Below are 27,908 nucleotides of genomic sequence, written 5' to 3'. Positions count from 1 at the left end.
GAAGTCTCTTGACTGAATTAACCTAAGACAAATTATTTGGACAACTATGGTATACATTATTTAAAAATAGGTTTAAACTGGTTTTTATTTTTCTTTTTTCAAATATGTAATTATTCTATAAACATTCCTACTTTTCTGATGAATCAATGCTCAAAATTTGGCCAGAAGACAAGTCAGTTCCCATGTAATGAAAGCTCTCAAGTGGATCTAAGGGGAGGTTTTCCAGCCTTTTTCCTATGTTACTCCCTTTTCCATTCTGTCCTGTATTTTTTCTTGCAAACAGCTTCAAAACAGCAAGTACATCTTACCCATCTTATATAATTTATTCTGCACTCTTCCCTAGAAAAGCTGGCATTACAAGGATCCAAACTGTATTAGAAAAAAAGGTAAAATCAATATTCCTTTAAGAACAGCAGTTTTAAGTGTAAATGGCAGGATACAGAATGGTATTGCTGGTATTTGGGCAAGCCCCGGATTACCTGGCAGAGTTCAGTGGCACAAGCTGGCAGGAGCACCACCACAGGGAACAAAGGGAATGGCAAAGTCCTACAGGTAGTGAACACTCCTGGCTCTCAGCTGGGTCAGCCTGACTCATGGCACATGTTGGAGATGCCCATCATTTGACATATATTCAGGACAGGGATTTCAGACACTCAATCTAAATCTAACATTAACAACATGTTAGATCAGCTTTGGGTCTCCACTCTGATTGCAGGTACTGTGGAAATACTCATCCAGAATTTCAGCAAGCAGCACAGTACTGCCTTTAATTGAAAAGGGACAGAAAAGCATGCTTCTGTGTTCATATTTCATTCTTCAGCCCATCTATTCTATCTTTAGAAATAGAATGTATTAATTTTAACTGTAGTTCCCTCTTCTTAAAGATAATCCAGTAGTAGCAGAAGAAAACACAAGACTTTTAGACAAACAGGTTTATAAGGTTTATTTTCCATTGCACATACATGGATTATATACAAGTTAGTAACATAAGTTACTTCTTAATTTTCTAAAAGATTGTTACAGCAAACACTTGCCATTTTAAAACATCAAGTCAGAAATCAATCTCAAAAAGGTAAATATGACAATATTTTAAAAACAAAACAAATTGCACTTGGTTAGGAGAGTCAAATACAGGTTTGTTTATATGCTGTAACAAACTATATAGCAGGTAATATTACAATTAGAAGTAGCTCTTGCAGTCCATTTTTACATTAATAATTTTTTTCAGTTTTACTTATTTAAAAACTGGTGGAGATTTCAAAGACTTCTTCTTTTTCCTATTTGAGATTCACATGAAATGCACTAGCAACTAAATCTTTATACAATTGCTATTCAAATATAAGAAGAACACCACACCTGAAAATAAGGAGAAAACTAAAACGTATTAATCTTACATGTATCGTGAGATGAGAAGTATGGAAGGTGTTCAGCAAGAAAGCCCTGTCCACTACTTACATAAAAGAAAAATTTAAAAAATAATCACTGCACACAATACAAAGGGTGGGGTCATACTGTACTTTTTAAGTCTCCTGTAACAGTACTATGCCTCATTACTGTTCACAGATGAGTGTTTCCATAGCAAACTTGTTCTCAAAGTGTCGAATTTTTCGGCAGTTGATGGCTTCACGCTTCTGAATTATTCCTGTTGTAGTGACAAAGAACAACAGAGTGTCAAGAGAAGAAGGACTGAGGTACACCATAGACAGAAGTTTTACATTTGCTATGATGTCACCAGAAATCAGAACTACCCCTCTCCAACCCTCCCTGTTGTAGTCTAGGGTATAGCGATGCGGAAGATTTCGGGATGTAACGGAAAGGTAGAAAAAAACCCTGTCTTTAGGATAGTAAAACCTTCTGTAATTAGCCAATAGCACTTAAGTGTGACGTGAGTAGATGGGAGTAACACAATGACCCTAGGTTATAAAAGGTTAAATTCTCCTGCAATAAACGCCATTGCTTCGCCATCCATCACATTGATGTCTTGTGGGTAGAATGGTCCGAGTGGCCAAGGAGGGGCCACCGTGCTGGCTTCTGAACTAGGGTGTTTGCCTTGCTTGAAAAACCAACACCTCCCCTCAACAAAAAACACACAGGCACACATTCAGACATAGAAAATCAGTTGGCAGGGAGCGATCTTGAAAGTGCGATGAACCAAATCTCAGTACTGGTTTAGTGGAAACCAACCTGCCAGAATCCCCCACTGGCTAGTTTTCAACTCAGATCAGCTCCCAGTCTCCCTCTCTGTGCATCTGTAAAAATGCTTGTGGGGACGTGAGAGGGAATAGAAATAGAATAAACTGCCCTACACAAAAAAAGGAGCAGATTTGTAGCACTTAAACATTATCTTGGAAACAGAGAAGGACAGAATTTAACCAAATTGTAGACAAAAATGCTCACTGCCAACCCGTGCTCACCATTTATTACTACAGGATAAACATACTGAATTTTTAAATGGATTTTGGTATTAAAATCTTTTAATTTTCAAACATCAATCTAAATTGCTTTTATAAAATGTATTTCTTCTTTTTGCTTTCCCTAGCAGTCAGGTCTCACAATACGACAGGAGCAATTAAACTGCTTTGGTATGCACTTGCACACCACATGCAGATTACACAATAACAACAGGAAATCAAACAACCAAAAAGCAAAAAAACCCAAACCACCAAAAAGCAAAAAAACCCAAACCACCAAAAAGCAAAAAAACCCAAACCACCAAAAAGCAAATCTGAGTAACTTCTGAATGCAAATTTTAAGGCAGTATTTAACAACTTTTCAAGACTCTTCCAAATAATGTTTTTCAGCCACTTTCCCACAAAAAAAGTATCAAGCACTACAATTTTCCTGTGAAGACAGCTTATTCACATTTCACTGACACAAATAGGAAGACATGTAACAATGACAAGAAGAACCTGCAATTCTGTAGTTGGACTACAAGGCTAAAGCTTCTCCTGTATTAAAGATTTTTCTTTGGTTTTGGGTGGGGTGTGTGGTTTAGGGTTCAAGATTGAAGAAGAGCATCAACAAAAGCCTGAGCTCCAGAAAACACACCCATGCACACCCACACACACAGATTTTGGCACTCCTAGGCCACTGGGACCTTGAGCACTTTTGCACCATGGCATGACTTATTTCCACACCTACACAAGAAAATATCAGACACACTGAGGCCCACAGAATGGTTAGTGCAATATGCAAGCCTTGCTTTAATTAGAGTTTTTTCTTTGAACACACTCAGGCATCACTGATGCTTTTTCCATCACACAAGACTGCAGGAGGAGTGTTTACCTTTCATGGTTTCTTTGCGCTGTAGTTTATAGGTTTCCTTGCCGCGGCAGAGGCGGTAAATAAAGAATCCCAGCTGATCCACATTTTCAATGCGATCAGTAACAATCATCTGCTCGTGAATCAAATAGGACTGAGGCAAGTATGTTCCAGCCTGTTGAACAAAAATGTAACAGCTCTGTCAAAAGCCATCTCTTGGTAGTCTGAGTACACAAGAAACACTTTGCAATGTTTTTCTTCAACGTATCTTTGAATTATTTCAAAGTATGTATTATACACAGACTTTCATTCTAAATGTGCAAACTTCACTGCAGTACAGAAACATGTAACAATTACATTCAGAACTTCCCTTGATGCTAGCACCCACTGCCCTCCTGCTACAGTAACATCAGCCTTCAGCAGGTTTTTTTTCTAGCGGTACCCACAGTCACAGGTCAGTTCTGTCCTTATTATCATTATCCAAAGTTTTCACTTCATTAATAATAACCCACTAGACCTCAGTGGGAACAACCCCCAAGCTGGAGTTGGCAGAAACACAATCTACATGGAGATGCTCCTGCTGATGAAGCAGGCCAGCTGCAGCATAGTCCAGCTGCAGTCCATGGGGCTGGGAAGCCTTGAAATTATTCACAGTGTGGGGCACTGCTCTCAAACCAAAGCCAAGATGAGACCATCTATCCCTGTAAGTTATTATGGCAACTCCCACAATTGTTTATGTGGAAAACTACTACAAAGCCAAAGTGGGACATCAGGTGTTTCAAGGCAATACATTGAAATGGGTATGACATGCAAAGACCTCCCAGGCCCCCCAGTATTATTCTGCCACAGATGAAATGATGGAGGAATCTGCCTCTGTGCACACCTCACTGTACATGGCTGAAGATGCACAGACTTAACTGACAGCCAGTTTTCTAATACCACCACTATTAAATAATCATCCTTTTTTAAAAATACTAAGAAATCCTGTTAAGAGTGATTCTAATTTATAGCGGCATAGGTGTTCCTTGGTCTTAAAAATAAAATGATCACTTATTGTGAAAGCAAATTCAGCTTCTTTTGAGAAAGCTCTCTGTATATTTTAGTGACAATAAACAACTTGAAATTTCCACTGTGAAACAAGATCATATTTCCAGCTCCAGTGGCATGTCGAGAAGCTGATTAAATGCTATTCTTCCCAGTAAAGAAAGGACTGTATAAAACTCAATTTAAATTTTGCATGAATGAATAAACTATGAATATTTTCTTCAATATATACTATGAGGAAAACAACAACAGGTTTTTTTTTTAAGTAACAGCTTAGCAAATGTCAGTCTCCCAAATCATCCCACTCATTATTTTGTAATTAAACCTCTGTAAATTACTGGATCTTAACTCCTGGTCTCTCAAATCTCAGGGGGGAGCCCTGAGGGAGTGCAGAGCACAGCAGCAGTGCTGGGCACTGACAGGGTGGGCAGCAGTGCTGAGCACTTGGGGGGCAGCCTGGAAGGACTCTCCTGGGCTTGTGCCCTCCAAACCACAGATCTCTCAGCCCACCCCTGGACCCAGCCTTCTCAGTCCTCCGTGGGTGGGACAGGAGGAGAGGAAACTCAGTGCAGGAATATCCTCTGCCCAATTGCTGCAGGAGCAATTATCCAGTGCTGGGATCCAACATAGCCACAAATATCATCATTTTTGAGACGTCCTGTGCACTGTGTACAGTTAAAATTAGCCAGCTGGCTCAGCAGTGGGAACGAGGTGGATGAACAAATATATCTCAGTTTCAGTTTTGTTTCCCAAAGAAACAAAGGAGGCCTTTCATGTCTGCACATTGAAGCAAACTGTATCAATATATAGAAATGTGGATCTTTAGGCTAAAATTATGATGTTTCTTAAACACCAGAACAGCCCAGGGCTCCTCCATTTTCATAAAATGACCCCTGCATGTATTCAGAGCTCATTTTAATGAAACTAGCACATCAATTTCATACATTTTTTTGCTGGTGCAACCAGTGTGACTGCAGGACAGTATTCACTCACTTTGTGTATATGCAGCATAGTTTTCCAGATTCCAGTAACAAACATTTAACCTGATTTTCTGTGACATCAAATGCCCACAGCTTTTTGTTAATACAATGAGAATTAAACAGATGTCTCATAAAATTAGGGCACCCACCGTTGGGGACAATAATCAAAACCGTTTGCTTTTGCACAGATTTTCAGTTAAATGCGTGATGCCTGGTTATCCTCTTACTTGTAAACCAAGCATATTTGATTCAGGACTAATGACAAACTAGGAAATTAACAGATTTTAAGTGAAATTTGTGTGATCTAAAAATGGAAAGAAAACAGCACAGGCAAAGTTAAAAAAAATGGGGTCACTGAGTTTTACAGACACCACATCATCCTTATGTACAGGAAATGAAAGTGTGGTTAAATAGCCAGTCTCAAAATAGGAAGTAAAAAATCAGCAAAGGACTTCCTTGTGGTAACTTTTCACATGAAATTTATTTATTTACTCAGAAATGGCTAAAATGGCTCCTGGACTCCTAATTCCAAAGCCTCTTTTGAAAGATGCAAACCCAAAGGTGATGTAACTGTTCTAAAGTTACAAAAGCCCAGTAAAATATTAAAACATTCTCCTCAAATCTTAGACACATTTCATCAGTTCTCTTCCCCACTGGACTGTTCTGCTGTTCTGTGAAGAAACCAGAAGGCCGGAACCCAAGGTAAACACTATTTAAATCTGCAACTGAAGGCATACATTATGTGAAGTGCTCAGCACATCCAACATATCTCATGTGCATCACTCTCAAGCCAGTGGATCAAAGTGGGGGCCAACTCTAGGGATCAACACTTGAAACAATGGCCCTGTTAATGTTCCCAGTCTTATCTACTTCATGCCTCTCAGCTAACCAGCCTTAGTCCAGTGCACACATGCTTCCTAGAAACTTTAGTCACAACGGATTATAAATTAAAAAGCACACAGACTACCATCAAAGAGTCCAGCTACACCACATTTACATGGCTTTGTCAGCTAATTTTACAATACTGAAGAAAATAATTTTTTGTCTTCCTCTGAATTAATGATTCCTTCATGATTGTAGATCATTGTCTAAGTAGGTTATAGACTTTTTTTCTCTTTGCAAGGACCTCTAGCATTCATGTGCCTTGTGTGAATGTCGGAGTTCTGCAGAAGTGAAAAAAAAACCAACATCTACTTGTTCCTGTCTTAAGAACAAATTACTTGTGATTTAATCGTACCTTGATATTGATGAGCAGCTCCAGGAAATTTTTTGGCGGCATAACAACTGAAGTGTTCAGAGGAATCACATAGCACTTATCCAGGCTAAGGTCAAGATAGGCAGTGAGTCTCTGTTGAGAAAACATTTATTTTAATCAAAATCAGAAAACTGACAAACAGATGTTGTTGAACTGCTATTGCCTTGTGCTGTTCTTCAGTTTATTCCTTTGTTCACTGTAAAGTCTGTCCAATAAACTCCAATATTCAGGCAAGTAAATGCACAAAGGGCAGCCTTGATGAGAATTTATATTTTCGACAGGGACTTGGGCAAGGCAGCAGGTGATGAGGAGCTCAAATGCACTAGTCAAGGAAACTACAAAGGAGTACCTGAGCTGATATGGAAACAAGTACAGTGTTCATTTATGACTAGTGCCTTCATTGTGAAACAACAGGGCAAAAACCTGGCTCTAATCTTCATGGTTTTATATTTTGTTACAGTCTAAAGAGGAAATGCTGCTGTAAGAACAAAATACAGAAAGAAAAAAAAATATTGCTACAGATAATGCAACAAAAGTAGTTTTAGATTCAAAAATACTACTGACTTGCAAGGTTAATGATTATTCATAGTTGAACTATTATCTTTATACAGTACCTTAACTGCAGTATTTGTCAGCATTTGATAAAAAGCTTAGGGAATTACCCTGATGAATCTTGTAGCTCTGTTCACTGAGCTGTGTTTTACTGCACCTGTTCTTGCTAAAAAAGATGTTATCTCTAGCTGCTTAAGGCTCTGAGGTTGTGCATGTATATAAAATACTGAGCACAGGAGCCCAGCAGTCAAAATTATGCCAGGACAGCAATCATCAGTGCAGCTAATCTCATTACATGGAGCAAGTGCTGTACCGATGGCAAATGACCCTTGCACTAACCTTTACAGCAAAGCCTTTAACTTATTAAATCAAAAAGTAAATTTCTAATAATATATTGTTCTTACTTGCTTCTTAGATGCTGCTTTCTTTTTTCATTTTCTAGTTTTCCCTCTTTAGAGTCTTTATTCTAACTCTTAACAGAAGCTCCCTAAATATATTCTGAAATATTATTTAAATTACATAGCTTGAGCAAGCAATGTTTTCCTCCAAATCTGGCTATGAATATTTGATAGACAGCACTTTAAACTCTGAAGTTTGCATAAAAAAATAGGACACTTCCTTATTCTTTTTCAGCTTAGCTTAAAAAAGGCTATTCAGCGAAGTCTTCAAATGTTCACAGAGATTTAGCTTCCTGAAAACCAGCTGTATAACATTTCATCACCATCAGACAGCTCCAACCACGCTGGTACAGGAAAGGAAGGCTTCTAATTGTTTTACAGCTGCTCTTAACACTGAGAGCTGTAGGCCTGTCAACTGCCTTAACAGAAATTTATTACCATGATTCCTATCAATCAAGGTTATTTCTCCAAAATAGTTTCAGCTTTGAAACCCTAGTTCAGTACCTCTAGGAATCGTAGCAGCCTGTGGTGCACGAAAAAATTAATCTTTGGCTTCCTGTGGTATCTGGAAAATGAGCTGTCTTCCATGGTCTGTCCCCTTCTGCTGCTGGCTTGGGGGTTTGACTAATGCTAGGAGAGCACCTCTGGAAGTGCTTGAGCACACCCAGTGACATTAAATACAATCAGCTCCTCCAAGCTGATGTCAAAGCTACCTCAGCCCTTTCCAAATCTTCCTTGGCACCACAGCAGTGGGGCAAATTCTGGCCCAGTGGACTCAGCAGAGCAAGAATAATATTCTCTTTAGTTTCTCATACTAAGGAGAGCAAATAGATCCAAGATTTTTTCCCTTTCTAAAAACAGAACTGTATTTGCAAATGGTGGTTTACACACTACCTGATGACGACTGTATCGTGCTGTACTTTATGCCTGGTTAATAACTGCTTGCAGCCTGCTGCTGATCAAAACATTTCTGCTGCGTCCTCCACCCCTCCGCTTTCCCCCACCATAATAAATAAGGAGTATATTTATCAGGATGATTGAGAGGGAACATTTTTCATGTTTTAAATGCTTTCAACTTCTTCAGACATATTTCTTACCCGGTGGAAATCGTGGACGATATCAGCAGGATCGCTATCAGCAAATTCAGGGACTGGCACGCTGATAAACTCAACATCTTCCTCCTCCAGGATCTGAATATTTTGCTCAATTGTGTGGTAGCGAGCACTCTGAGCCTCTGCCCCAGGCTCAGGTAAACTTAAGCCATCTTCAATGTACTTTATTCCACAGAAATACACACCACCTTGCTAAAAATAGTAAACAACCCAGCAACAAAAAGATCAGTAACACAGAGGTTTAAAGTAATGTTCTCAGAGCACTGAAGAGGAAAAAAAATTGTCAGACTAAGTGAAATTTTTGCCTTTAACTTAATTCGTACACCAAAGCAGGAGCCAGTTGCTATCTACAACAGGACCATGGCTAAAACGTCAATTCCACTCATCCCAGAGGAAGTTCTTCCCTTGAATTCATGGAGAACAGGATCCCATAAGAATGTTCTTAAAATCCAGTCTTCCATGTACTTTCAGAAAGACAATAAAGTTCCTACGTCTATATGTATTCATATTACTATTATTATTATTAAATTATGATCTAACTGTAGTCAAAATTATTATTAAAAATATTCAAACTGGTCATCCAAATCACCTTTAAAAAGCAAGTCTTATTCTAAATTTGGCCCTGCTTGCAACAGAGGGTTGGACTAGATGACATCAAGACTTTCCTTCCAAACTCAATTATTCTGTGGAATTGCTTAGTTTTACAAGAGTCTGGAAAGCCAGTTTCTAAAATAATTTTTGAACAGCTTTAAGAGATAAGAAGAGAAATTGAAATAACTAATTTGTGTCCTTTTGCAACAGTACACATGGAAGGCTACCTAAGTGAAGCATAAAATACAGTTAAGTCAGAGGAAGTCATGTACCAAATCTACATGCCAGATAGTTTTAGAAATATAGAACTCTGCACATGCACATACCATCAATTTAAAGTTTTACACTGAAAACGTGTCTTCAGTACAATGTCAGCTCAATTCCTGAATGCTTCCTTTAAGGCAGATCTGACTCATAAACAAGTAGCACAGGTTGGAATTAAATGGCACTTTCAGTTTCATCCCACTGGCAGGTGAAAGGTGGAGCACCCCGTGCTCAGCAGGGGTGAAATGTGCCTTGGAAATGCAACTGGCCTTCAGCTCCTCAGCTCCTCAGCTCGTTAATCCACCCACCGGGATAAACTGTGCTGTTTAAGCATCATTGTTTGCAACACTACTGCTCCCCTGTAAATTTGGTTAATGTGATAGACAAACAGACTACAAACTGCAAGTTCAGCTAGAATTTCTGAAGTTTAATCACTTGGCTTTCCATTAGCAGCTACTAAAATGGGGAAAAAGCAACAGTCCGGCTATCAAGGACAGGAACATGATTTTTTACCTTACAATTAGGTGCACTAACCAGTGGGCTAGAGAGATTCATATTTTACCTCTCCCTCTCTGGCTCTGTAATCTTGCAACCCCAGCAGTTTCTGAAGCAGGCAGGGTGTGCTCGCACCACATGGGCAACAGCCCAGCACATCCTGCACTGCCTGGTAACTCCCCCCAAGGGAGCCAATATTTAACTCAGTTCTCCCATGTTTCAGGTAAATGCTCCATTTTCCTGGCACTGCTGACTTCAGAGAGCTCCTCTTGCAGCAGTGCCATTTGTTAAAAGACTCAAAATACATTTTGTTAGAGGTCTAATCTTGTCAGTGTGGATTAGACTTGACAGAGCATGTTTAAACCACACTGACTGTGCTTTTCTCAAGTCCCCTGCAGGGCCCATATTTCTTATCCATGTGGAGGCTAGGGAAGGAGAGAGTCACAGCATTGCTTTCACAGGCAGTCCCCTTCCTGTACATTAGCAGTGCCTTGTGTTAGGAAACCTGGGATCAGACAAGGAGGCTTTCAAGGGGTTAATCCACCTCCAGAGTTTGGCACTGAAAAGAGAAAAGAGAGCAGATAAAAATCTGGGACATCACTGGGGATCCTAAACCCAAGTCCTATTTAGATACAATCTTTTCTCTGCAAAGCAAGGTTTTCAGAAGTGTTGGTGTCTTTTGTTTGCCAGCTTCACTTCTGCCCTCCTCTGCTGAAAGGTAACTTCAGAGAAGGCAAAACTTTGGCCTTTAGAACACATGAAGTTTTGGAAAGAAAAACCAGTTTATTTTCTTTGGTTTAGTTTGTTCCTCTTCTAAATGTAACACAAAAAGAACAGTCTGTTGCTCCTCTTCCCACAGAGAAAAACAGCCCTCTCATAATGAGTATGTGACTTACCTGGAATGCAAAATATTTGTACAGATAGGCACCGCCCAGGAACACACCAGCCAGCATAAAGGCCAATCCAAAGCACATGCACCAGCACCAGGCCCTTCTCTGTCCAACGGGCACAGCATCCTCAGGGTCCTGCAAGGCACCAGAGAGGGACCTTCAACACACTGTTCCCAGGGCAGGGAAGAGAGCAGATACTTCAGGCGCAGCAAAGACAAACACTGCATCCACCAGAAAAGGCTGTACACGCTTTGGCACAAGTGTTTAGGAACTTGCCTTATTTAGTAAAATTTAAAACAAGTCTGTTTAAGTCGAGGTTTTGTAAAACTTGTGCTTTTAAGGCCATCATCACTGACTAAACCAGCAGACTTAAGAGAAAAATATAACAAAATCTCCTGAGATACCTAATAATACACAGTGAGCCACTTCCCAGGTTACAGACAGAAAAATATGCATTCTCAGGCAACCTCCATGCAACAACAGCAGAGTGAGGAAGTCAGCTCAGAAAGGTCAGATTCTTTTTTACCTTAGTGTATGCAATATAAGTGAACCTGAAGAACCAACAAACGATCAAAGGTAGTAAGAGCAGTAAAATATATCCCTTCCCATGTCGTTCCATCAGAACAAAACAGCATTTACCACAACCTGGCTGGCAGAATAGCAAAGGTGGGAATGAAAAAAATATAAAGATGTTTTGTAAGTTGTTGTTAAGGAAGCTTTCTGCTCTAAGACAGCATTTGCCATGCCTACATCTGCTGTTTGTGTAGTACTGAAGGAATGACAGGATGTTTCCCCTTTAGGGCACTAGTTTGCATAACCATGCAGTCCCCACAGGCATCCTAAGCAATAAACTGCTGCTTGCAGAATCTTTCTTCTATCAGCCACATTACAATGCTCTTTCCTCCCTCAAGTGTTTGCATAACTCATATACAAAGTAAAAAAGAAAATATAATAAATAAATAAATAAATAAATAAATAAATAAAAATCCAACTTTGAGCTACCCTGTTCCAAGCCAGGACATACCTGGGAAATCATCTGAATTCAAGTAAATACAAAGAAATTCATTACCCCTTTGCAACCATGAAACAATAACATAGATTGATGACCAGGGCAAAATCATTATGACTGAATGAACGAAAAACCACCAAACCAGAAAACTGAGGAAGAGCAGGACAGGAAGTGCTTGAGAAGGTTTTTTGACAGCTATAGTTGTTAGTCAATGTTCTGCCTGATGTATCCAGTCTTTTTGCTGCATTTGCTAATTAAGATGATACCTTATCTGAAGGGGAATTCCTTCCCAAATCTAATCCCCTTGCTGAAGCAAGTCTGACACCAAATGGAAAGGGGACCCTCCCCATAAATGATGGGAGAAAGTGGCACTTCCTGGGAATGACTCAGCCATCCCAGAGAAGGATAAGTAGCATTTTGGAGGGACTTACTTCTTTTCACTGATTATAGAGGGAAATTCCTCGGTTAACAAAGTAGGTCCCTAATTCATATGCAGCTAAAATTAAGTGATGTGAAACCCACCTTTACAGTGCACTGCAATTACCTTTCATACACAAATGGCAATGCAGCTTCTTTGCAGGCAACAGCTGCCAAAACCTGATTTAGAAATATCTGGAGTCAAACTGTACAGATTTCACACATTTTATTTTACTTTACCTTGCTAAATACCACAGCAAATCAGATTGTGAAATCTCCATCTTTGGAGGCTTTCAAGACTCAACTAGAGAAAGCCTTTGCTAATCTCGCTTTGGCAACCATCCTGTTTCTAAAGGGAGGCTGCAGCAGATGACTTCCAGAGGCCCCTTCAAACCAACATTTCTGGGAATCATTACAAGGCAAAGTGAAATCAGCAACATTTGCTGTGGACTGAAAAGACACAATGTAAAGACAAGAAACAACTTTTCGACTCTCTTAGAAAACCAATTACTTAAAGAATTCATTGTAAAAAGTTACAGGATTACTAGCTACCTGATTTTTAGCCTGGCTCTTTGCAATGATTGAGGATAGGACATAATACCCATGCTAATCTAATTAACTCTCAGGTCAGGCCGAGAGTCACTGTGGATTCTTCTATAAATCATCTCAATTATAAATCTAAACCAGGTAAACCACGGATTTTTATTTTTATGTTGCCCTGTATCATTAGGTAACTATTTCCCTAGATATTTCAAAGCATACAGGACACCTGACTGAAACTTTTTACAATAGTTGTCACTTAAACGTCTCAAGTTAATGCCAGAAAATGGGATAGCAAACTCCCTTTGGGATACAATATCAAAATATTCCATAGTGAAGAATATAAAGAGTATCTTTATTCTTTCCTAGTGCGGCTTTCATCCCTACACCTTTTTAACTTCAACCGGAATTATCCATTATCCAATAACTGCCTCTTCCAATTTTTTTCATTATTTTGTAGGTCCAGAAAGACTAAGAAAACATGCATTTGGGAAATAGTGAGTAAGGCATATAGAGTATGAACACCTACCTCAAAATGAGGGTTAACGTCAGATCAATTTTCCACAAGCCACAAAAATAATCAGGAAAAAAAGAAAGTAACTTTTACACTTTCACCATGCTAGGAGAAATTTGAAGGACAAGTTTATCAGTATTCCACCTTAAATAATTTTGCTTTGATATATGAGATGACAGATGTAAACAACAGGTCTAATACAACTCTTTTATCCTTTACCACCAACTAAAGTCTACCATTATTATTTCTGAAGGTATCCCTTGTGGTGGCAAGTTAACCTATCTTGTATTTATAGTTGTCTATCATTGATTTGTCCCCAGCCCACCAAACTGAGAGTAAGAGTTCAAGCCCAATTTAGGCTCCTGCTTAGGATAATGAATGAAAACATAGCACTTTAGCATAGGCAGAACCTGAAATTGACAACACTGAAAAGATTTTATGCTACTAAAAGAGAATCAAGAATTTACTTCCTAGCCTGAAAAATAAGTATATTATCAAGCAGTTTAAAATCAGCTTCAATTAAAATATTATAAATAACTTACTGAAGCTAAATTATACTCATATATGTAGCTGACACATGGCTAAGCTCTCTAAACTTTTGTATTGTTGCCATGACAGCTTAGTTTGGGCTGTATTGACCCAAAAGAATAATTTATCCCTTGCTATATAAATCTGACCCTCCACACTGCAAGAGGAGAAAGTGCAATGGATGCTCACCCTGCTTCCAGGTGACTCATGTTCTGACTAAAAAACCATTAAGTGAAAGCAGATCCCCACTAAGAGGGACAGTGCTGAACTAGCGCTTCTCCCCACATGGTTACAACTGCACTTTGTTCCCCGGCAGCAGCTCTGACTTCTGAAGCCAGAGCACAACATGAGACTGCAGCCTCAATGACTAATTTTTCTCTAGGCCAGCTTTCCACTGCCAGAGGTATCTCACAAAAGAAAGCATCATGTACCTGAGGTGAAGACTGACCTCTAAAAATACACCTCTCTACTTCTGTGAGCAGTAATAAATAATCATTAGTGTCCCGGTCCCTTTCTTTCCTCTCTTCTGCTTGATCCCTGCCCCAAGTTTTTTCAACTCCTTTGTGAATCCTCAGCCTTAAGATGATGCCACAAAATTCATCTCTGATGCAAAATGCTCTAGGAGGAACTGGATGCAGGCCCAAAACTGGCTTGTTTCCCTTGATGAGCTGATTGTCCTAATTGGAAAACATTTGATTAGCCAATTTCCCATGGATAAGACATGAAACAGAAGCATCTCTCTGCTACTTGTACACTAAATCCTACAGTGTTGAAATTAAATAGTTCAGAACTTCCCAACCTGAATAGCTTCAAGCTCTGCAGTAACAACTTTCCTTTCAAATAGAACACAAGTGTTAAATTCTCTATTATTTGAGACAAGCAAGATTCAATCTGGAGTCTTCTCACAAAGAAATGACAAGATGACTTCAGTTTTCAGAACAGATCCCTTTACTGGTGACCAAAGCAGTGAATGTAAAACTGCCCTCTGCCTTCTTAATAAAACCATGAAACACTTCTGAGATGGGCACACGATACCACAAACTATTTACCAGAACACTTCTCAACAAGAAAGAGATCTTCACAAGAACATCTTTATAACAATTAGCATTAACTGTTCTGCAGTAAATTAGGAAAAGAGGTTAATAACCCCATAAACCTGCAAACACTAGTAGTTATTAATGGCTGGTGGCCATATATTCTCTTGCTCTTTTCAGTTCCATTTTAATGTTTTGGGTTTTTTTGTTTTGTTTTTGTTTTTTAATAAATGCTGAACTTTAGAATGGCCAAATTAATGTTTGGGATAATATCACAAATGTATTCCAAGAAGCTCCAACACTGAGCCACAAATATGTATAATTAGACTTGATAATTACTTAGATTTTCCCCTTGTGGCTTTTTGTACATAGTGGAATATAATTGCTTTAACATTATAAAAGTAAAGCAGTCTATAAACTTACAAGGCATATGTCTACTTTGTATTAAAATGAGTGAGAAGATGATCAGATCTTGTTCCTTCGCAGAAATTAAGGACACAACTATCTAAATCAGATATGATGGACAACATACTGTGAGAAGTCCAGAATGACTGCTGGACAGCTATGCAAAAGATAATGTCCCAAATTTAAAAATAGATACGATAGCAATAAAAATAACTTTGGGAGGGGGAAATGTCTTTCAGAATGAACAAGTCTTTGATCTACAGAGAAACCAGATGCAGAGCATTACTGAGTATTACAAACATTACTAAAAATGTCTGCAGCATAATGCACAAAATGTCCATAATTATGCATGTGAGAATAACATCTAATACATATACACAAACACATATATAAAAGCTTACAGTTAATGTGGGTAGAACTGGCTGGAAGTTAATGTGGGTGGGACTGTTCAGAACAGTTTTCCTCCAAGGTCCTCTGTGTGCCACTTAGCTCACATGGACAGACAGAACACAGTGGGACAGACTGAGTTTCCTGAAGGCAAATATTGACCAACCGCAGCTTTAATTAGTGGAACAAGAAGGAGGGAAGTTAATGATGACTCCCTAGAAGTGTTTTTTAATGAGAGGCTAAAACATCTTTAAATAAAATACTGACCAACGGCTTTATAAACTGAATTCTGTTGGTCAGGCTCACCTGCTTTGACTTGTAAATCTGACATCTGTGTAAAATCCTCACAAAAGAAAGTAAATTTAAAATGAACTTAACTTAGAAAGAGCTCTGCATTCCTTCGATGGTATTCCTGACTGAAGACTGCTCCAAGCCTGGTATTCTATTTATTACTTGTTGCAGATGGGAAATTAAGACAGGCTTTTGCAAGACTCCTCACTTGGCAGATGCTGTGAATCTGGAAGGCGATCATACTGATCTGCCTCTAAACCAGCAATTTTATGCTTACTAATAAAATTAAATTTAGATTTTAAGTACAATCATATTTTAACTTGCTAGTTGGGAAAAAACACTCTATATACAATAGATGCTTGAGAGATTTCTTGCTTGTCCAGAAAACAAGCTATGGCTGTTTATATGCAGTTGAACATCGTAACCCTTCAGTGCCAGCACTGCCAGTCCTCCTGTCACGACAGGAAGGGACTTGTCCATCTGACCAAAGGCTCTCTGCCTAGAGAACAACACGAAAGCACAACCTTAGCTGTGCTGCTGTTCGCTGTAGTCACATAGACTGAAAAACCAAGGAGACTAATCAATTAGAATTATCTATTAGGCAGTTGGTACTGTTAACCTCTTCTTGTATTTCTCATATCTGTATATGGTCTTTGAAATAGCATTGTAAATACAAAATCTTTTAGACAGCACTAGGAAATCCAGAAGTGAGAAGAAACTAAATTTCTGGAGCTTTACAAGTCCAAAGTCCAAGGTTGTTTTAATTGGTTGAATGTTATCTCTGACGAAATAATGGGGGAGTTTTATTAAAATGTAAGGTATCTGTCAAATGACTCATTTCATTGTTCAAACATTGTAACTATAACAGAATAAAAACATCAGTATAAGTAGCAGCTCAAGATCATCTTAAAAGGGGAAGGAGTGCCAGTGGGTAGGAAGGTAGCTGCAGCTGCATGTATTGGGAGAGATAGAGGTGAAGAGAGAACAAAAACTGGAAAACAGGCAAGAGTAGGGGAGCAGGAAATAAAACTCAGAAACATGTTGGAACATGAAGAGTTCAAATTTTCTGCGGGAAATAAAGGAAAATTACAACTGTAAAGTGAATGTTAAGGACAGGAATCAGCAGTTCATCCACAGCTATGTGATAGAAGGACAACAAAAGAAGCATGTCCTGAAAAGTAATCCAGCAACTCCTAACCAACATGACTAATCCTGATTTACCTAAACACTGCCTTCATTTCTGAGATAAGAGAATGTAAAACCTGATGGCAGGTAACAATTAAAAAGGATGGGTAAAGAAGGAAAAAGCCTATAACTATTCAAATTGCTGTTTTGGTTGAATTTTGGAGCAGCACTAAGATGAGTCATTGTTAGCTTTGGTCTTTCATGGACTAGAAAGTGACGTAATGGTCTTAAATGACCTGAAAGTTGTATTTTCAGACCAGGCAAAGACTTTTTTTCAGGTGATTCACCTGCACTTTCGGTTATATCATCCCAGGCTGTCTACAGCAAGTATACAACTAACCACACACTGTATTTGACTGTTTTCTTCAAACTGTGTTCCCCAGATTGTTCCTCCTCTCTGTCCAGTTTCAAGATCCACCAACTTCCTTCCCTGGCCACTTATCCTATGTTTATGCCCCCTGGATCTTTCCCCACACAAAGCAGAGTTCTCCCACATGTATCTGAGTATCTGCCACATGCAGAGTAACTGGGCACACCTTATCTCCATTTCCCCTCCTTTCATCGCTGCCCCAAGATAAACCACTCATCACCATGCTCTGGTGAAGAGGAGCTGGGCTATAGCCACAGAACTGCTCTGGACTTTGGCCTGCCACATCAACCAGTGCAGCACTCCTGTGCCTCTTGGCCTGCGTTTTCACCGCAAATGCTCAGGGCAAGGACTACCCTCCAGAATCTTTTTCTGTACAGATGCTGGCAGCACAGGATCTTAATACCATCTTATACTCCTGCTGAACACGAGGAAACACTTCTCTTACTGCATGATCCTGAAGACTGGCACAGCTTGTCCAGGGAGGTTGTGGAGTTTTCCATCCTTGGAGATACTCAGAAGCTGACTGGAGGTGGTCCTGCCAGAGCACGGGAGTTGGCCTGGATGACCTCCAATGCTGGCCATTCCATGATACACATCTACAGTTTTAAGTAACACTAATACTAAACAGGTTGAGGATTAACAAATAACTCTAGCCACTTGCTTCACTAAAGAAAAAAAACTTCAAATTTCCAAGACCTCTGGGTCTGTGCTAGACAAGTAATAAAGCTCCACACAGCCTTTACTTCCTTTGCTTTGGAGTTTTATTATTCTTCTGTCTTCTCCCCAGATCCTGCCATGAAAACTTTAACAAAACCTACAATATTTGGAAAATGTCTTGCCTCTAAATGTCTGGATGCTCGGGGTGGAAATCAGGTTTATTTAGAAAAATATATTAATGTTGCTGAATTTATCTATGCATTTTCATAAACTGGAATGATGGAAATTTGTTCTGCATTCCACACTTAGTTTTCTCACATATTTAAAGAAAAGAGAAGCATCCTGGTGCAAGTTTGCAAGTCATAGGCTAAAACATTCAGGTAGAAAGCTTGCACAGATATCTAACAAGTTATCTAACAATTTTTTAAACAAAACCCCTCAAACGTAAGAAGTCCTATCGGACATTCTTCAGAATGCATTTTGCCTTCAGAAAACAACATCACCACACCCTTTATAGTTAGAGCATACCAAACATGGCATTTCATTAAACTGTCCAATTTTTAAAAATGCTTCATTTTTTAAACATTGCTAAAATAAACCCTTAACCGACCCGCATTTTTTGACTTACAACTGACTTACATTCTACCATACTTACAAAAACTACACTAAATCAATCTATAAGTTTAATGAAATATTTCTTTCATCTTTATCCTGAATTAGATCACTGTTTGAAAACAGGAACTTAGAAGGTTCCTATTCCACATAAAATGGATCAATACTAAATTATCTCTTTGACCTTGATTGTTCCAGTCCCTGTTTCTCCCTTACCCTGCTCATTTCTTATATCTGAAATTTCTTTTTTTCCTGTGACTGCCTGATTCTCAGACATCAGTATGATGGAACGCTATGTGAATTTAACCTAGATTTCTCTCAAGGCTATTTTCCCAAGTGGTGTTGGCTCTTTCACCCAAGAGATCTCATTAGCATGCACATATGCACCACTGAGCCTCGAAATTTAATAACTCTATTCCCAGTTCAGCCACAGATGGTATGTCATCTCAAGCAAGTTACAAAGGCTGTGTCTCAGTTTCTCTGAAAAGCAGAATCCAGCATCACAAAACCCACTTGTGAGGTCTGTAGTCCTGCTTCAAAGAAGGGTTGACTCTGAAGCCTGTCTAGGTTGCTCAGGGCTCTTGACCAGCTAAGGTTTGAAAACTGCTAAGACTGACACTTCAAAGCTTCTCTGGGTAATTTCCTCAGCAGCATTCAGTTCTGCTCAAGACTGAAAAATATTTTGCTTCTATCAGTTAGAAGCTCTCCTTTTTAAATTTATGACACCAGGCACTGGGAGGCTGCTGTGAAGTCTTCCCTGCAGCAGTTTCATCTCTGGGCTGAACAAGCCCCACTCCCTTGGCCACTCCTCACAGGGTATAACTTCGAGCCTCTGACTATTGTGGTCAGAGGACTCACACCAGTTTGTTGCTGTCTTTTTGGATCAGAGAGCTCTCAGCCTTCAGTGATGCCAGTGACCAGTGTCCAGCTGACTGGCCACCAGAAGTCCTGGGTCTTCTTCAAGCAGAGCAGTTTCCCAGCCCGGTGGTGCCCTGTGTATCCTGATGGCTGAGATGAGTCTGCTCCAGGTACAGAACTTGGCATTTGCTATTTCTCAAACTCATGAGATTTTGGTCAGCCCATTACTGCAGTCTATTGAGGCTCTTGTGAACGGCAGCCCTGCCCTCAAACACATGCACTTTGCTAATACATGTATTAATGAATTAGAATGCATAGTACCTGTACAGCAAGTACAGTTCTCTGAGTGGAAACCCTTCTATATGCAAATACAGGATAGCATTTAATTGTAGCAGTTATAAGTATCAGCTGACAGGAGAGCTGACTTTGGATGGCTGATGTTTAATTACACCCTCTTTCTAGACAAAATTGTTGTAACAAACTGAAGGGCCTTGGTACAATTAGACTATTCAAAGTCTGAAGTGGAGCACACACTCCAGGGCCCAGCACCTGGCAGCATCACACCTTGTAGGATCATAGACCTGGCCAGTGTTCAAACACCTCCCCAAGAGCTTCCTAAAACTGCAAACCTTAAGCAAGACAACTCACTGCACTGTGCAGCAGCCTCCGAGAGCCCTGTTTGGACTCACACCCTGCAAAGGCTGCTGCATTTTCCAATGTGTAAGTGCAAGGGTTTTCTATTTCTGTGTAGGCTTTATCTTTTAAAATAAATACATAAATAAACAGGCCTTAGTGATTCAGCAACTACGTGAGATCCACCCCAGAGATCACTGACCCCTCCCAGTTATGATCTTCCCAGCGTGCTCTTTTTTCACAGTCATTCTACCCACAAAAGAGCAGAAAGCTGCCATCAAAGTGGGAGTTTGCTGAACCCTAGGACAAAGACAACCACAAATTAACCAAGGACTTGCATTCAAGCAACTGTACTCTTAAAATGCCTGTGGGTTTTATTTTTATGCGTGTGTGCATATATATATATACAAAATTATATGTATTGCATACTTAATAATATATAAACTTTAGAAAAATTTAGAAAAATATTTGTGTACACACACACACACACACTCACTGACACTACATGGAAAGGACAAACAAGATACCAATTTATTTTTTTCCAAGATCTCTATAATAACTATTGGGAAAATATGATTTTGGTATTTTGTCATGATGAATTTTGTACAGCTGTTACACAGAGGACCCTTGCTGGTGCTTTTCTGTATGTCCGTTGTGGCCCAAACCCTACCTAGGTCACATGATGTCTGCCACAAAACCATTTCTGACTTCATTGCAGAGCTCAATCTTATTAATTATCTCATTCCTTTGGTTTATCACATCTGTAAAATTAGGACAGATATTCGAATTTTACAAATTAGCATGCTTTTCATCTGTAGATTCAAAGTAATTTCCACTGAGGATAAAAAGCAGTTCATAAATAGTAAGAAAATGAATGTTGTATTATTCATACAGATCAGGAGACTAAAAGCAGATAATGCTAACCTTTGCCAATCATAGCAAAAGGGGAGGATGGGGAGAAAAAAAACAGGGAAAAAGAAATCTGTGCAATAAGTACCAAAACACATCATTTCTTATCCCAGCTGTAGTTACATTTTAAAAGTATCATAATGTTCTTCAAAGTAGAGAATAAAAAACATTTAAAATTACTAGGACTTAAAAATGCAGTATTTGTTATTGAAGGTATTTCCTGAGAGTCACAGAGAGAACTATTTTCTTTTTATGAAGAGCTATCTGATGCCTGTAGCTACTGGCTACTGGGTAGAAAATACATATAAAGCTGAAAAGTATTCCAAAATCACAACTGCAGAATGGTTAACTGAAAACAATACTGGAGGTGTGTGCTTACCATTCTTACATACCCCCTGAAAAGCCTATTAGCATCAACATTTACTAAAATGCTGACAAGAAAAAAAAAAGGGAAAAATCTACGCAAATAGCAAAGCAAATAGATTTGAAAATAGAAAGCAGTCTATAAAAATACAACTGTGAGGTTACATTTGCAACTGCAAACATTTCATTAAAATACTTAACAGAAGAAAAGAGTATATACACATTACATTTTGAAATGAAACTTTTCTTGAAATACATGCTCACATGTTGGATTAAATATTCATTATAATGGAATGAGTCAAAACCATTTCCCTTGAAAATACTGCTGATTCCAAGAAAATTTTCTTTCAAATGATTTTCACAAGAAAGCACAGCATTTCATTTTGATCCACATCATCAGAATTAACTAATTTAACTTGATCTTTCCCATTGAACAGAACTTTCATTTCAACAGCCTCTGTTTAAGTGGTGCTTTTCATACTACTATGCAATGTTAATATTTAAACCAGTTTCTTGAAGCTCACCAAAAGAGTATTGCAGCACAGAAGGACAGGAGTGAACATAAGATAAGTACTTCTGGCATTTACTGTAAAGATACATTACAGTGCAGGATAGTTTTTCTAGATACTGCACTAAATAAAGCATCATCTACTTTTCCATATGATGATATTAAGGGGGAAAAAAAAGTTCTCTGATACATTTTTAGGGCAAGGGGTCTCAGCCAAGTGGAAGTCTGGGAAACTGAAGAGAAACTACTTAGAACTGCAGAAAGTATTCACATTGTCTTTCTAGTCATCCCTGCACTGAGCTCACATGAGCTGTGTGGTACAGCCATCAGCTCTTGCTCAGCCAGCCAAAAACATGAATGATACAAACAGCTGACCAAGCAGTTATCACAAAGGTCTGGCAGAACACATCCTGTTTGAAATATTAAATATCATTCTTCTGAGAAACAGTTGTATTTCTCAACCAAACCTTTATATTTGTTATTCGGGTCGGGAAGTTACGAGAGACAGAAAAGGAAGCGAAGATCAGAAAAGATACAGAGCACTGACAGAACTCCTCTGTCCCACGGGTTCTGGGGGGATGACACAAGCTCCTCCAGATCACATTTTGAACTTTGTAATTCCAAATCCCTAAACTCACTTAAAAATAGCAAGAGATTGTCAGAGGAGCACCACAAAGTTTTAGAGATCCTGTTTTTTTTAGTGTTTTCTCAGTTGCTGGCAGGCTTTAAGGAATAGCTTTAGGAGCCAAGAGTCTCAAGACTGCAGTTACCTTATTTTCAGGAAGCTGCACTACTTAACCAGTAGCACAAATTCTTAATGTAAAAGCAGGCAGTGGAAGATAGCAGCCACAAGGCTTCTTTTCTTAGGAGAAGTCCCTCATTAACAACACAAATTTTGCTCAGTAAAACTCAATTTACACTAATTTATATTTTTGGGTACCCATAAAATCAAATAAAGTGACAGAACGAACCCTCTTTGTGCCTGAAACTGGAGGGTTTTCATCTGTGGTTTGGTGGATTTTCAGTAAAATTTTAGCAATATTTGGGAGAAGGAGGAGAGAATCCACTTTATTAGGATGTTTTATTTCTGGTCCTCTTTTAAATAATCGTGTCTTAATCTCAACAATGTTCTGACAGATAGCAGAAGCTAGTTGGTTTAATGACCTAGTTGCATCACAGAAAATAGAGGAAAATACAAAGACTGCTCCTTCCCCAACAGCATCTGGTGTAAGGCCTATAGAAACTTGGCTGGAGAAAGCCTATAAAGGAAATATGGAAACTCCTGAAAGAAAAAAAGAAATGAAAAACAAACAAAACAATCCTAAATCACCCAGCTATTGAGACGTTCCATGAAGTGGGAAAACCTGCTTTCCTGACACCAAAATAATAAGCAAATTACTATTTTTTTAGTGGATATAGTAACTTTTATATATATATGTGAAAAACCTGTAAAGTTAATGCCTTTATTTCAGAAACATTTAACACCAATTACACAAAATCTAAGGGTTTATCTGCACAGCAAAATAGTGCTCATTAGCTATTGCTCAACAGTATTTCCTAGGTGGATCCCTCCACTCTGTGTTAAAAATGTCTATTTTAGTATGCTTTAGGCAAGATTAAGCTAAAGTGAAAAAAAAAAGGTTCATTTTAAAGGTCAGAGTAATAATGTTCTTATAAGGAAAAAATGCAGAAAGCTGCTAATTTAATTAAAGTTTGAAATTCTTAACATTTACACTTTCACACTGAAATCTCTGCACATGCAGTTATCCAATGGTCAGACACAACACATATGTGTGAATCCACAGCTTCCATGCACAAAGCTGGATGTGGTAAAGATGTGCCATGTTGAGCACCCCAAAAAAGAAAAAAATAGTTTTAAAAGGTTGCCAATGAACCAGGCAGAAAGGAGCAATAGCCCGAGTCACTGAGGGCACGAAGATTTCTGGGAGGGCCGAATCTACTGAATGGCCTTTACATAATGGCTGAAGACTTCAGCTCAGAAACTGACTTTATGCTCAGAACCATCTTTGGCTCTCCAAAGATCTATTGTAGGGAGAAATGTTAAATTACTGCACGTTGTTTGTTTTTTGGGAAACTGGATCATAAAACACCCTATTGTAAAGACAATGAGCAAAATGGAAAATGAAATGTGGCCTAAGACCCTTCACTAGGTTTCTGCATTTTGGCCAAGAATTATGGCGTTGAAGTACCATCCCAACAACAGAAACAGAGTTGTAATGGCTGCCTACAGTAATTATGGAGACACTTTCACTACATGTCATAATACCAAGCAGTGATTTATGCAGAGACAGGATTAGCACTCCGGATTTTTCAACTCCTTTTTAAGTAACATACTCTAAAGCATAAGACCACTACCTTCTATAAAACCTTTTTTTTTTAAGACGTTGCTTCCATGACACATCCTCTATTTTTCTTGCCTCTTCCTGTCGTACCTTCCCTGATTAATTTCCGATTAGTATCTGCATCAGGGGTTACTGGGCAAATTTTGGCAAGATCAGAGTATTTCTATGCTGTATCATCAGCATATTTTAGCTGCAAATGCTCTATGCTAAGTCCTTGGAAGATTATGTATTTGAGAATAATCCTGCAATGGCAAAGTGGCAGTCTTCAAGGCACTGTGCTGGGAAAAGCAGCAGAACGAGACTGTCAAAGAATTAGCCCAAAAGCTCATTCCATGAATTTTTATTTTCTCAACATTTCAGAGTATTTGGCTTTATTCACTAATCTCAACTAGTTTACTAATATCTCTAGCTCAAATATTTTTAAGTTCTTGGTAATAAAATCGTGATAGTGCAATTCTGTTGATCCTCTTCTTAGGGCTTTCCTTTTACTTCAGTCCAGAATGCCTCCCAGGACTTTGTTCATATAAGAAAGCTTCATAAAATGTTGTAATATTTTTCATGTTTACACTTGTGATCCAGATCTATTTATTTTCCTACATAAACAAAGTAAGAGAAGAGAAAACTAATGTCCCATATATGCTGTTTTGGAGATGTGACCTTTTTCAGTTTACCAGAATTCTTTCTTCCAATATACATTCCCACACTGCCTTCAAACCTCACTTGAAGCTAAGGGTTTTCCAGCAACGACGTGATATGAATAATGCATTTGTCAGATGTGGTTTATTTTGTCCCCTTTCCTGCAAAGAGCTGCATAGGCAATTGAAGTTGAGGAGGGGCAGGGGAAAATCTGTTTCTAATGCAGTTGTATTCGAGAAGGCAAAGTTCAAAGAGTGGATCTTGCACTTACCGCAAAGGTATCGAGTTTTACAAGGGCCCTCAGTTCCTTTCCACCCACTGCCCCCACCCCAAGATCTGAGAATAAGCTCCCAGACTTGAAGAATTACAGTACCTCTAGAGCTACATGGCATTGTTTGTTTCACTGCTGTTAATCCTGCATGGATTATACACCCTGTTCTACCAATCTTCAGACAATGCTACTGTACCAGATCTGCTTTTATTGATGCTCTGAAACACAAAAGCTCAAAAAAAGCTTACTCAAGAGAATTTTGCACACTGTTAGGTGCAGGTCTGCAGTTCTGCAGACAAAAGATAGAAATGTGTCAAGGAGAATGTCAAAGACTCGTCCCTCAAGAGCGCTCATTTGTTTTTGGAATTTTCATCTGTACTGAGCATCCCCTCCCAGCAAGCTATTTTAAGAGTGTTTCAAGCTTCGTTCAAGCGTGTTCATCCCCTGACAGCAGTGCAAGAACTTCTAAGTAGCTACTGTGAGACCACACCGCCTTTTGACCTGGTTAATAAATGTTTACAAGTCTCATTTCTAGGCAAGGAAAACAAAGTTAAGGCAGATCTTGTATGTCATCCTCAGCTGCTAGAATTTACAGCTCCACATTAAGGAAATCATAGTCAAATGACATGCTTCCGTCAGTGTCTGGATAGGGTCAGGAGGATTTGTTCCCCAGTGTACAATTAGCCAGATGTATTTTGTTTGTTTAGCAGCAGAAAAACAAGCCGAATTTGGTAGGTTATCTGGAAACAAACATCATCCAGGGCAGGTCTGGATTCCAAGGTAATAAGAAAAAAAATCATTTTCTGGAATATGCAGCTTGTGTCTTGCTCATACACTTGGTGTCAAACTGACCACCAAACCTGGGGTCAGGAAGGAATTCTACAGCTTAATCTATGCTTGGGGAAGGCACTACTTCCTAGAGAATAGGACTCTTCTAGGAACACGAGCACCTAATGGTTTTCCTGTAATTGCAGGCAATCTGAGTAACAATACAGTCTCATCTGTTGTGGCACACTAGACTTAAATACTCTGGTTAGAGTTTTATCTGAAAGTGCAGTATGCTCAGCAGAAGTGTGAAATTTAACCACTTGCTGTATCAGAGAGATGTCACTAGAAGCACCTTTCTGGTTCCCCACGTCTGTGAAATGACAGCAGATTCTGCAAGTGAAGAATCTGGCCCCATCATAATCACAGCAAAACCTTCACCAGGGCACAACTCCACGCTACAAACTGAACAGATACTGTCCTCCTAGATAGAAATTAATCACTAAGATTTAAGAAATTAATAAACACTATCACTTTTGAAGCGCTAATCTGGTAATTCGGAGGCCCGATGCACAAGAGACTGTGAAAACAAATGAAAACAGCAAGACACTGTTTATGTGCAGCTGGCCATTTTTCAAGTTTTCATTCCCTTTTGAAAGAGCTTAGAGCAAATTACACTACTCCGAATTAAAAACTGGTTTTGATCACGGGAACACAGAAATTGCAACCAAAAACCTTTATATTCTAGGCAGCTTTGCATTTCAAAAACTTTAAAAGCCGCTGGTGTTTTTTTCTTCGTTGCCGTTTGCAGAGGGGAGGCGACAACAGCGCCTGGAGTTTGGGTGCTGTTTTGGGGCGGGGGGGACGCAGCTCTTTGTTTCTTTATTTAAGCCAGCCCAAGTTCCGAGGCGAAGTTCTCCGTACCACACAACCACCAGGCTCTGCGAACACGCTGCGGCACAAGCGCGGCCGAACGGCCAACTTCACCTTCCAAGCGCTCCCTTGCCCTGGAGCATCCGGGGTCCGGGAGCTCGCCAGCAGCCGGCCGGGCCCCGCCGGGCGGCCGGGAGGGATGGCAGAGGGGGGAACAGCAGGCACGACCCGCCCTCTTCCACACAAACCAGCTCCCACCGCCGGCCCAACACAGCTGCGGGAGCGGGCGCGCTGCCGGCCCTCAAAGCCGAGGTGCCCGCGGTCCACGCGCTGTAGCGGCTAACAAACCTCCCCCCCTCATAAACAAAACCCCAACAAAACCCCCCGACCGAGCAAACAGATAAACGAAACCACCAGAGAGATCCCCGGAGTCGGGAGAAGCGGAGCCGAGAAGCTCGTTCCCTGTCAGCCATTTTAGAAGCGTGAGGCGATGGGGCGGCGGGGCGCACCGCTGCGCAGCCTTCCCCCGGCCCGCCCGCGGGGCCATCGCCGCGGGCAAGGGGCGTGCAAAGCACGGCAGCGCCCCCGCCGCGCCCCCCTCCACGGGCAGCCCCGCCGAGCGCAGCGCAGCCGAGCAGCGCGGAGCGCCCGGCACCGCCGGGCCGGCCCCGGAGGGTCGGTCCCCCCGCCGCCCTCACCTTGGCGTCCGGCGGCAGGATCAGCACCTGGCTGTTCTCCTCCTCCTTCTTCGCCGCCTCCTTCTGCGCCAACGCGGAATTGAACGACACCTTCACCATGGCCGGTCCTCAGTGCCCCGCACGCAGGAGAACAAGGACGAGAAGCAGCCCGGACCGGCGGAGCTTCGCGGGCTGTCCCCTACCTTGCCACCCCCTGCTGCTGCCTCGCCGCGGCTACCGCCCCCGTCCCCTTGTCAGGCG

At 40.1% G+C, this 27,908-nt stretch overlaps 1 protein-coding gene across 1 annotated transcript; it reads right to left on the bottom strand.

Annotated features, from left to right (window-relative positions):
* Positions 1–917: 917 nt before the first annotated feature.
* On the bottom strand, positions 918–27,908 carry ITM2B (integral membrane protein 2B). Its single transcript, XM_014253468.2, has 6 exons — positions 27,669–27,908; positions 10,849–10,977; positions 8,588–8,794; positions 6,523–6,633; positions 3,286–3,436; positions 918–1,642 (listed from the first exon to the last, which is right to left on the bottom strand). Exons 1-6 carry the CDS (start codon positions 27,765–27,767, stop codon positions 1,551–1,553), a joined length of 789 nt encoding a protein of 262 aa, XP_014108943.1. The 5' UTR covers positions 27,768–27,908; the 3' UTR covers positions 918–1,550.

This window comes from Pseudopodoces humilis, chromosome 2, assembly GCF_049639895.1.
Source record: "Pseudopodoces humilis isolate 2021_Gansu_Grassland_sample_001 chromosome 2, ASM4963989v1, whole genome shotgun sequence".
In the NCBI taxonomy this organism is placed as follows: Eukaryota; Metazoa; Chordata; class Aves; order Passeriformes; family Paridae; genus Pseudopodoces; species Pseudopodoces humilis.
This window is presented reverse-complemented; position numbering and strand designations above follow the sequence as displayed.